Consider the following 12601-nt stretch of genomic DNA (forward strand, 5'->3'; position numbering starts at 1 on the left):
TTGCAGAATCTCCACCAGTTTTTCCCTGGCAGTCATTCCACAAATTTTCCGCCGTGTGCACAGTACAGTTGAATCCATTCAGCAACAGCTGAATTTTCCATGCTGAATATTTTCACAGAATTCTGTTTTGATAGTCGTTAGCAGAAGACACATACCGTATATGCAGGCGTATAAGATGACTGGGTGTATAAGACGAGCCCCAACTTGTACAGTTAAAATGTAGAGTTTGGGATATACTCGTCATATAAGACTACCCCTCTACCGCAATGTACAGTACCTTGTAGTTCCCCCCACATTAGGTAGGCAGCATGTTCCCCCACATTAGTAGGCAACATGTTTCTCCACATTAGGTTGGCAGTATAGTTCCCCCCACATTAGGTAGGCAGTATAGTTCCCCCCACATTAGGTAGGTAGTACAGTTCCCCCCCACATTAGGTAGGCAGCATGTTCCCCCACATTAGGTTGCAGTTCCCCCACATTAGGTTGCCAGTTCCCCCACATTAGATTGCCAACTCCCCAACATTAGGTCGGGAGTTCCCAAACATTAGTAGGCAGCTCCCCCACATTAGTAGCAGTTCCCCCACATTTGTAGGCATCTCCCCCCACAATAGTAGGCAGCTCCCCCACAATAGTAGGCAGCTCCCCCACAATAGTAGGCAGCTCCCCTACAATAGTAGGCAGCTCCCCCACAATAGTAGGCAGCTCCCCCACAATAGTAGGCAGCTCCCCCACAATAGTAGGCAGCTCCCCCACAATAGTAGGCAGCTCCCCCACAATAGTAGGCAGCCCCCACAAGAGCAGCTCCCCACAATATAGGCAGCTCCCCCACATAATAGTAGGGCAGCTCCCCCACATAATAGTAGGCAGCTCCCCCACATAATAATAGGCAGCTCCCCCATAATAGTAGGCAGCTCCCCCCATAATAGTAGGCAGCTCCCCCCATAATAGTAGGCAGCTCCCCCCATAATAGTAGGCAGCTCCCCCCATAATAGTAGGCAGCTCCCCCCATAATAGTAGGCAGCTCCCCCCATAATAGTAGGCAAGCTCCCCCCATAATAGTAGGCAGCTCCCCCATAATAGTAGGCAGCTCCCCCCATAATAGTAGGCAGCTCCCCCCATAATAGTCAGGCAGCTCCCCCCATAATAGTAGGCAGCTCCCCCAATAGCCTCCCCCATAATAGTAGGCACTCCCCCATAATAGTAGGCAGCTCCCCCATAATAGTAGGCAGCTCCCCCGCCCCCACAATAGTAGGCAGCTCCCGCCACATTAGGTTGTCAGCTCCACCCCCCCTTCCCCACAGACATACAGCGTCCGCCTCCAGCCATATAAAGGCTGTATGTCTGTACTGCCCCTACTGTGATCCGGTCACCGCTCCTCGGCCAGGGGTCACATCTACTGCTATGGTCTATGGACCATAGCAGGAGGTGCCAGTACCGGGGGAGCGGTGACCGGAAAACTGAAGAAGATAACGTGCCGCCGGTCACTTACCATTCCCAGGCCAACGCACGTCCTCCCGCGTCTCTATGGTTGTATGCATGGGACGTCACTGACGTACAACCATAGAGGCGGAGGACCAGGAGGACCGGAGGATCATCGCAGGAGGACGCGCGTTGGCCAGGGAATGGTAAGTGACCGGCGGACATCCTTATTTCCCGTTAAGATTTTTCGGCACACAGGATGTCCGGGATAGGAATACTTATTTTTATGTGTCTGGCCCGGCTCCCGTGTGCGGCTGCAGGCGGGGGCCGGCATAGCAGGTAAAAACTAATACTGTCTACTAAAAACAAGGGTGCCTCCAGCCTGTTGTGAAACTACAACTCCCAGTATTTTGCCGGTCCGGGCATGCTGGGAGTTGTAGTTTCACAACAGCTGGAGGCCCCCTGGTTTTTATTATCAGTAATTAGTTTTTACATGCTCTGGCCGGCAGCCGCACACGGGAGCCGGGCCGGGCAGATAATCATAAGTAATCCTATGCCGGACCCCAGTACCCGGCGTATAAGACGACCCCCGACTTTTCAGAAGAAAATTCGGGGTTAAAAAGTCGTCTTATACGCCGGGATATACGGTAATACCTTTAATAGAACTATCTGTTTCCATAAGGTAGAAAAATTCCTTTATTTTCTGATGTCAAGTGTCAAAGAGGCATTCATAAACCCCTTAAAGAGGTACTCTGTGGAAAACTTTTTTTTTTTTTTTTTCAAATCAACTGGTTCCAGAAAGTTAAACAGATTTGTTAATTAGTTCTATTAAAAACATCTTAATCCTTCTAGTACTTGTCAGCTGCTGTATGCTCCATAGGAAATTGTGTAATTAATTTTAGCCCTGACCACAGTGCTCTCTGCTGACTCATCTGTCCATGTCAGGAACTGTCCAGAGCAGGAGAGGTTTGCTATGGGATTTGCTTACACCCTGGACAGTTCCTGACACAGACAGGAGGTGGTCCACAGAGAGAACTGTGGTCAGACTGAAAAGAAATTCATGGCGCATGGGACCATCTGACAGCATTATCATCACCAGCATCCAGTCATCCGCAATTGACTACGAGTCCCATCTATTGCCCCCCATTGTCCCCTGATGACCGGGGCAAGAATCGCGTCGAGATGCTTTTGATAACCTTTACTTGCCATACCTGTGGTCCAGATAAGTACTTCTTAATCTGCATCGGATAATATGTTTAATTTGAGTTTGATCCATCTATGTGGCTACCATCTATACATTGAATGGTGGAGTCTTTCCTTTTTGAGTACATACATGCTTTAGTACTGTGATATGGTCTTCTATTGCACAACCAATTGCTATATAGAAGGAAAGTATATTTATACTTATATAACATCTTGATATTTATAATATCTATATCACTATCGTCATCTGTTATATGCAAAGAAAGATTCTAGAGAGCAAACACCTCAGTGTGTATTCTATTAGGCTATTTGTGTTCGACCATAGGTCTACTTTTCCTTCTCCCATCCAACTTAGTTAGACAGTCTTGTCTTCGTGAGATAGAGAGCCTCCCCACTGTGACACAGATAGGGCATTAACAGGCCATCACAGGGGTAGGTTCCAGTGCGGGACCGTCCTTATAAGGACGCCCACCCCGCCTAGGTATAGGGGTGGTACCAGGACTGAATCATTATGGCTAGTAGGTAGTGGCCGTACATCCATAAGGCCAGCTAGTTCCCTAGGTCCGTCCCCCCATCCACCTACCCTATCCCACATCCTATCCTTTAGTACATTTTTTGGACCTCTAGCTATGGCAAGTCTCCAGATTGGTGGAGCATAAATTTTCTCTTTTTTCATATCTGATAAGCCGAAGAAGCTGTCATTTATATCATGCTTATACTTGATATATCTGGAAAGTACCTATCCCAGGATCATTGTAATTCACCTTGGTTATTGGACTATCACATTTTAGATTTTGTTCCATTTTTTTTTGTTTCATTTGTTGTGCTGATTTTTGATTTGGCTTTTAGTGTAGAATAAATTAAAAGTTATATTTTAGTGTCCATTCAGTGATTCCAAATTGGCTGACACGGTTGATGTATATTGCCTTCAGTGATTTTCTTGCTGACAAGAAATTCAGAAAGATAAGAACAGCAGCTTATAAGTACTGGAAGGATTATGATTTTTTTAATAGAAGTCATTTACAAATCTGCTTAACTTTCTGGAGCCAGTTGATATGAAAACAAATTGTTTTCCGCCAGAGTACCCCTTTAAAGGCTCACTCCGCATATTATTTCTGTCCCTGCTTTATTAACAGTCAGGACTCATTCCTGCGTTGTGCAAATTGTACACAGGTGCGAGGTTTGGAAACAGGACACAGCTTCCAGCTGTCAAACAGGGACAGGAATGGGAGGAGGAGTAAGGAATTGTTCCAGAGATTTAGGGGGCTTGGGAACAGCTCTTTGACACTTGGGACACGGAACGCCTCTTTGGCACCAAAGTTGTAGTTTTGCAACAGCTAGAGGACACACGGTTTGGAAAACACTGTTCCAGCATATGGAAGCAAAGGCAGATATATAAAACTGCACCATGTGTCTCCTGGCCGTAACAACTATCTGGCAGTGCCAGTTTGGAAGGTGAATTACAGCCAAAAGATTTGCTTTAAGTTATAATATCATATTCTAATATCACATTCCCTTAATGGTGCTAAAGCAAAAATTAGCTTTATTTTAACAGGTAGACGTCATGGTAAAATTATTGTTATTTATACTTCTGTTTATCACTACTCCAGCGGTAGTTCCTATGAAATCCTTACTATTATAGATAATGAAGGCTGGTAAATCATACAATGAAAAACATGTGTGAACAACAGCCCCAATACAAATACAGTTAGTTACTGGGTGCACTGACATTGTAAAGCCAGCAGATAACCAAATAGCAAACAGTATGGGAAGGGTTTCTTATGTTCCTCCCAAACATCAATTATACGACTGGAAGTTTTTTAATAATGCACAATACTATTATCTGTAACGTTTCCAGAACAATGGAAGTTTATCATGATCTATCAAAAGTCAGAAAAATAGGACATTGGAAAGGTTTTGACCACAAGTCAGTTGTTATCCCTCCAAAGACAGATGTGACTTAAACCCAATGTTTGTAGCGGATTAATTTTTTTCTGATCCTGAAAATGGACTTTGGTTTGGACTGGGACAATACTGAAACATTGCTCTGCATTCTGTAGGTTATTATTCTATAAAAAGTGACTTATGTAAGGCTAGGTTCACATTGCCAATGTGCTCTGTCCCATTCGGCTCTTTTTTTATGCACCCAACTGCCCCAAAACGGGTTGGAGCACAACTTGACTACACTGTGTAACCACTGGGGTCCCAATTGATCCCATTGACTTGAAAGGGGTCTATCAAGGATCTATTTGTTTTCCACACTAAACTCCAATTGTTACAACGGAATTGCCAATGGAGCTAAAGCCTAACCAATAAAACTTCTCGCCAGATTCGTAAATTATACAAATTACCTAATTTATGATAAGCATAAATGCAAAGTATTTTGATCCCTGGAGGAAATGTCTATCAGTCAAAACTTATCACTAAGGGGGAAGATTTATCATCACAGCTCAGAGTATTTGTAATAGCACAACTTTCGATTTGGAAAATAATGTGGAATCTCTAAAAATCAAGTGAGAATAATATTTAGCAATTGTACTTGCCAGATAATTTTAGTCCTAGATAAATCAAAATTACCTTAATAATGGTTTTGGGGCGTCTTTTTATGTAAAGCCTTGGTTTCTCAATCACAGGGAGAGGAGGGAGTTTTCTCAGTTCCTGCAGTACAGCGGCAGCTGCCCGTCTCTTTGCCAGCTTCTTACTGTTCCCCTCACCTTCTGCAGTGAACTCGCCCACGGTCACCTTTGTAACAAAACTCTTCATGTGTGGAGGACCACTTTCCTTAGTCACCTAATCAAAAGAAAATGAAAAAAGTTTATTGCTGAAACAAGTACTGCAGAGATATTATAGGGAATTAAGAGAATTCATTCATTCATCAAAGGGTAGCATACCCAGTGCTGCAAAAAGAAAGGACATGCACTTTATTAGAAAGGGGCTAAAAAAGGGGGGGGGGTATCCCCCCCTTTTCATCGGTTTACAGTCCCATTATCCATTATCTGTGGAAAGGCGGATAAAAAGTGTAAAGAAAAAAAACATAGCTAGTGTTACAGCAATTAGACCAAATGGATAACTTAATTAACAAAGTACAGTTGTATCCATTCAACACCACCAGTAAAAGTAACAGTCATACATACATAGCAACAACTTTCAGGACACTGCTGCCTTCCAATATCCCAAGAGTAGAAAGAGAAATGGAACCCCAAACATTCCCAATGCAGACAAAAGATTGTTGCAAATCCCTTTAAAATTATCAGGATAATCCAAAAAAGTTTACATCCTCACCAGGGCTGTATTTTCCATTAAACACCTGTGGGTCTGTGCCTAGGGCACTAGCGTGGTGGGGGGCAGCATTTCAGTGGGAAAAAAAACTAACAATAAATAATTATAATTCTAATAAATACTTTTAATGTAGCTGCTGTTGCCATGCTGAGACCTGGGAGGAGGAGGAGGGGGTGGGATCAATTTACCTTTAGGTGAATCCATATAGGTCAGAAGAGCAGCAAGTTTTACATGTTTTACATGTAGATTTTCAGCTGCTCATGTTGTGGAAGGGTGATTGATTTCACCACGTTCGGCATATAGGAGTGAGATCCATCGTCAATCTGCAACAAAATCTAAATGGAACGCATTTGGGTTTGACACATATTTGATCAGTTCTGCAGAAAACAAATTGGGGCATTGAGGCAAAGGGCCTAGGGCAGCATGAGCTGTAATACAGCCCTAATGCAAACTGTTCTTTGATTACTGTTTCCTTCATATCACTGCTACAGTAAATAAAAACTATTCTGGGGAGAATGGACTGGAGTGGTGAGTGATTAGTACGCAACCATTGTTCTTTATTTTTACATTTTCTAACAAATCCTTTTAATGTATATAAAAAGAAAAAATATAATGCATATCTTTTTTCCCCTTAAAAAATAATAAAATTGACAACATTGCTAACTTGCTAACACCCCCCCCCCCCATTTGTCCCCTGAAAAATCATGGATATAAGTTAATGATTTATGTGTAGTTCAAGATGGTACCATTAAAAGGTCACTCATATATACCATAACAAGGTATGTAGGCATGATAAAATAAAGCAGCTATTTCTTGCAGAGGTTGGCACTATAAATAAATTAAATCCACAGCTCTTGGAAAGTGGAGATGAAAATAATTATAATAATAATAATTATAATTGTATTTATTATCTTATTATTATTTGCCATCCTTGAGGAATTAACCCACTTCTAATCTTGTAAAATACTGTATCAACCTATTAACTACAAGTATTTATGAAGTGCCTACAAAACTAGTAGAGAATAGACTAGAACAGAACCAGTAGCCAGAAGGAAAAAAATAAAATAAAATAATGGTGACTGGAATGTGCCTGGTATGAACCTCCCTCACATGAGGTCTGATAACCGTGCAGGTAGAAGGAAAGTATTACTCTGCACACTCTTCTTAGAAAATGGCACAGCCTCATATCAGTGAAGCCAAGAAAAATGTGTGTACAGTCAGACAAGTCATATTCTTCTACAGGGGACAAAAACAAGATTCCAGGAAACAGGTACCGTATATACTCGAGTATAAGCCGAGTTTTTCAGCACGATTTTTCGTGCTGAAAACACCCCCCCTCGGCTTATACTCGAGTGAACTCCCCACTCGCAGTGGTCTTCAACCTGCGGACCTCCAGAGGTTTCAAAACTTCAACTCCCAGCAAGCCCGGGCAGCCATCGGCTGTCCGGGCTTGCTGGGAGTTGTAGTTTTGAAACCTCCGGAGGTCCGCAGGTTGAAGACCACTGCGGCGTTCGACATCATCCACCGCCCCCTCTCACCCCCCTTTAGTTCTGTACAGTACTCACCTCCGCTCGGCGCTGGTCCGGTGCTGCAGGACTGTCCGGAGAGGAGGTGGTCCGGTGGGATAGTGGTTCCGGGCTGCTATCTTCACCGGGGAGGCCTCTTCTAAGCGCTTCGGGCCCCGGCCTCAGAATAGTCACGTTGCCTTGACAACGACGCAGAGGTACGTTCATTGCCAACGTACTTCTGCGTCATTGTCAAGGCAACGCCTCTATTCCGGGCCCGCAGAGCGGAGAAGAGGCGCCCCCAGTGAAGATAGCAGCCCGGAACCACTATCCCACCGGACCACCTCCTCTCCGGACAGTCCTGCAGCACCGGACCAGCGCCGAGCGGAGGTGAGTAATGTACAGAACTAAAGGGGGTTGAAAGGGGGCTGATGATGTCGAAGGCCGCAGTGGTCCTCAACCTGCGGACCTCCGGAGGTTTCAAAACTACAACTCCCAGCAATCCCGGACAGCCGATGGCTGCCCGGGCTTGCTGGGAGTTGTAGTTTTGAAACCTCTGGAGGTCCGCAGGTTGAAGACCACTGAGGGCGGATGATGACAAGAGGATGATGAAGGGGGGGTGTGGGATGATGACAAGAGGATGATGAAGGGGGGGTGTGGGATGATGACAAAGGATGATGAAGGGGGGGTGGGGATGATGAAGGGGGGGGGTGTGGGATGATTACAAGGGGATGATGAAGGGGGGTGGGGATGATGACAAGGGGATGATGAAGGGGGTGTGTGGGATGATTACAAGGGGATGATGAAGGGGGGATGTGTGGGATGATGACAAGGGAATGATGCAGGTGATGATGATGAGGGTCTGGATGATGACAGGCGGTGATGATGATGAGGATGTTAATGACGGGTCTGGATGATGACAGGGGGGATGATGTATTTCCCACCCTAGGCTTATACTCGAGTCAATAACTTTTCCTGGGATTTTGGGTTGAAATTAGGGGTCTCGGCTTATACTCGGTCGGCTTATACTCGAGTATATACGTAAGTCACATTGCATCCACAAGGGTCATTACTATAGGAAAAAGCATGTGAGTGAAAATAGTAAAGACCTTCATAAGACACAACAGATTGTAAAACAAACAATCCATCGTTCATAATCCAATGCCACGGAAGAGATGCAAAAAATGCAGTCTGCTCACATTCCATGTGGGGGGGGGGGGGGGGGGAGGAGAAAATTAAAGCGTTACTTCAAATGACAAATGTCTACAGTGCAGCACCTTGCTGTCAATTTTATAAATCATCTATATTTTGAATTCGGCAAGTAAATCTACTGCTGACCTTATGGAAGCCAATAACAAGGAGAAAGACATGGTGCACATAGTAGTAAAAAATGTACACATGACAAAGGTTAAAAAAAAACCAAAATAAAAACATCCATACGCCATATTTAAAAATAAATGATACAATATATTTAATTTATTGTCACATCAGAAAACTTGACATGAAATAGAAACATGTTTTCATCAGTAGAGGTCGGATACTGAGAGGTGGGGTACCTATTGCTAGAACAAATGTGGAGAAGGGCTCAGCTAAGGGCTGTTTTTCCCTACTGTCTCTGCCCTGCTGTGTATGGGTTCAATAGATTATGTACGCAGCAGGGCAGAGGACAGCAAAGAGAAAGTACTCAAGAGCCCTTCTTCCTGTTTATTCTGGAAATTGGTGGGAGTCTCAGCACCCTGACCCCGACCGATGACAGGTCAAAAGGTTTCTAAAGCGTTTGAAAGGCAATTTTACTTTATAACTTCAAAAACTTAAAAGGTGCTCAAAGAATAAGGGGAGAAGTAGACCAAAAAAAAAAAAAAGTTACGTACAAAAAGTTTTGGATGAAGGCACCCCAAATAATACTATATAAATTAAGTGCGGAGTTAAAATCTGCCATAATCGTTTCCATTCTTAAATTTGATGACTATTTCCTAAATCCATACCTGCCCCTTGGTAATAATTGGCTAGATTGGGGGGGGGGGGGGGCGTTCACTACCACCAGGTATGGGTCATTGTGCAACATTTTGTCATCTGTATAGGTGTGATCTATGACTTTGCCCTGATTAAGTATCCTTATGGCATCATTCAGAATTGGCCATTGGCCTGGAAGACAAATCTTGGCAAGTTTTGCACATAATATGAGATGGTTTATAACAGGAGGTCATCGGCAGCCTCACTAATGTTGGGTAATTTTATAGTACAATGTTGTTATAAATCATATACATTGAAGACAAGTTTGGCCGCTTCCATTAACTTGAACCTTTCATAATCTAATGAATCTCTTGATTCCCTCTCACATTAAAGCCCAACTCCAATGCAGTGACTCCCTGCTCTTGCTCTAAAGGGCTGTGCAGTATGGTACAAGTGCCAACCGCAGAGGTCTATAGAACCATACTGTACTTCAAAAAACAGAAAAACCACAAAACTCGCAAAAAAAAAAAAAAGAAAAGAAAATACAGTGTGTATTTCAAACACCAAGAGGCCTTTCTCAACTGGACTTGTTATGTTGGCCATACTGAATGCCTTCGATCGAGGTTCATAGGGAATCTAACACAAATAAGACAAAAATCTGACAAAATGCTCCATTGGATGAGCTGGTAAGGAAATATTCTCCAAGAATATCTCCATGTTCTGAAAATGTGGTGTGCGAGTACTGCACAGTATTGCCAAGAGCTTACACATCACAGTTAAAAGAAATGCTATGTGCTGCCCTAAGGGCTCTGTGCGCACAATTCTGCAGTATACTAGTGTCTTAACTCCATATCTATGCAGAATCTATGTTTCTCTCTTTCAAAGCCCATTTACACGGCAGAATTTTTGAGGAAATTCAACGGAAAACTTCAGCTTGAAAATTCTAGTGCAGCTACCTGCAACTGCTTTCAAATAGAATTTTTCTGCACTGGATTCCGGAATTGAGCAGAAAGAATGAACATGTTTATTCTTCCAGTGGAATCCTCTGGGGAAAAAAAGCGGTCCTAGTGCTCACCGATTTTTGCAGGGGGATATTCTGCCATCTGAATGGGCTGAAATCAATCAATAGAGATAAACCGTACATTTGCAATTCCCATGCAGTATTACCAAAATTGAAGCATTGCATGATTCTTACTAAAGACAATGGATAATTCAAGTAATGCAGAGGCATGCTGGGCCCTTCAAAACCAGTGATGCTCTTTGTGGCCACTCCATTTGGTTCACTATGTCAAATCAGAACTCTAACAAAATGTGAAAATGTGTTTTCTAAACCAGAAAACCCCTTTCAGAATATGCCTCTACACAGAGAATTCCCATATGCTATAATAATACACTGTAATGCTATACAAAAGCCTATAAGAGCCCTATTACATAATCTGATTATTGGCTAAACAGGCCGCTATTGCCCAGTGTAATAGGCCCAGCAATCAGGCAATTAATAAGTAAATGCTCTATGCTGGCTCCTTGCATTAAGTGGGCATAAAAAGACGGTAATTACTCACCGGTGATTCTATTTCCTCGTAGTCACAACAGCACCACCAGAGAGATGGACTCCTCCTCAAGGAACAGGAAACCTAGAGTATAAAAAGGATGCACCTCCCTCTCTGCCTCAGTGAATTACAGGGACTTAAGAAGCATCCTATATAAAGGTTCGAAAACAACACTACACACATAACAAATGCATATACAATTTTTTATTTTTTTACAACACCACAGTGACCACACCACATGTGAGAAGAAAAAGAATAAGGGTGGGAATAGTACGTGGTGCGGTTGTGACGAGGAAATAGAATTATCGGTGAGTAATTACTGGCTTTCCACCCCATCACAATAGTACCACCAGAGAAGTATTAGGGAGGGACCACCACCTGAAGAACTTTGCGCCCAAAAGCCAAGGAGAATAAATCATCAGCCAGCTGTGAGCTTGACAAAAATTTTTGAATTCTACCGCCATTCCCCTTGAAGAATTGATTGGCGGCTCAAAAAGTCTACCCTGAAATTGAGATCCCTTTTCATATGCACTGCAGAGATTGTCTTTAGATGGGATTCTGCAAAGGACAGGATCTGAAAGACAAATTCATAAAGGGATGGACTTCTCGTAGTTCCCTGTCTATTTATGCCAGACACAGTGGTGGTATTATCTGAGATCTTTACATTAAAGCCCCTCATGAAGTCACTAGCTGATTCAAGAGCCCTAGACACTGCTAAAGCTCCTTAAAATTAGAGGATTTATCAATCACCTCTTCTTCCCAAAGGCCCTGAAAATTAAGGTTATCCAAATGAGCACCCCATCCCCAAGGACTGGCATCAGTAGTGATGACAACAGGGTCCTGACAAACCCAATCTACACCTTTAGAAAGGTTATCACTCACTAATCTCCCTCCCGAATATGAGCTGCCATTTTGAATACTACCTTTGTAAAAACGAGCAATGGCTATACCAAAGGGCAGGGCACAAACTGTAAATGAAGGAGTTGAGAATTTACAACAACTGCAATCCTTAAATATTTCTGATAATCTATGTGAATAGGGACATGAAGGTATGCATCTTTTAAATCTAAAGACAACATAAAACAATCCTTCAACACTAGGTTAACTATGGATTTTATTGTCTCCATTTTAAATAGATGGCTTTCCCGACAAGTCATCCTCTGATGAACGGGAGTCAATATATAACTATGACCACCCACAGTATATAAAAAAACTGAACAAACCAATATCATATAAAAGAAATACCTGAATCAGAATGAACAGAAATCAAACCTCCTTCCTCCTCAATATCACCAGGGACAGAAGGGGCCATTACTGGCTGCGGAGGGTTAACAACTGGTAGAAACCCTTTAAGGGCGGACTCTATCTGGCTCTTAACCATGTCTTGCATCTGCATAATCAATGACGGGGATTCTATAATTTAACACAATAACATTTAAATAAATAAAAAATCTTTTTTTTTTTTTTTTATTACACCTGCAGCAATGATACTAATAATACACGCTGTACAGTTAGCCTTATAGTAATCAGGTGTTAATGCAACTTTACACATAAGGCATTCCCTATGTTTAGTCTTCTTAACCACTTTCCTAGGAGTATCCTAAGAAATAAGATAACAATAAGAAAATAATGGAACAAAAAAGAAAAAAAAAAGTCTTGGAATCTTCACAGTCCAGCTTGGAAGAAACCTCA

General features: G+C 42.8%; 1 protein-coding gene across 4 annotated transcripts in view; it reads right to left on the reverse strand.

The window, feature by feature from the left end:
* Positions 1-12601, reverse strand: part of STAU2 (staufen double-stranded RNA binding protein 2) — a 410885-nt gene that overhangs the window by 258165 nt on the left and 140119 nt on the right. For all 4 annotated transcript variants that reach the window (XM_056522155.1, XM_056522158.1, XM_056522156.1 and 1 more), the window contains one exon: positions 5200-5412. In XM_056522155.1, coding sequence (XP_056378130.1) covers positions 5200-5412 — 213 coding nt within the window. The remainder of the gene's footprint in view (positions 1-5199; positions 5413-12601) is intronic.

The sequence above is a fragment of the Hyla sarda genome, chromosome 5 (genome assembly GCF_029499605.1).
Source record: "Hyla sarda isolate aHylSar1 chromosome 5, aHylSar1.hap1, whole genome shotgun sequence".
Lineage (NCBI taxonomy): Eukaryota > Metazoa > Chordata > Amphibia > Anura > Hylidae > Hyla > Hyla sarda.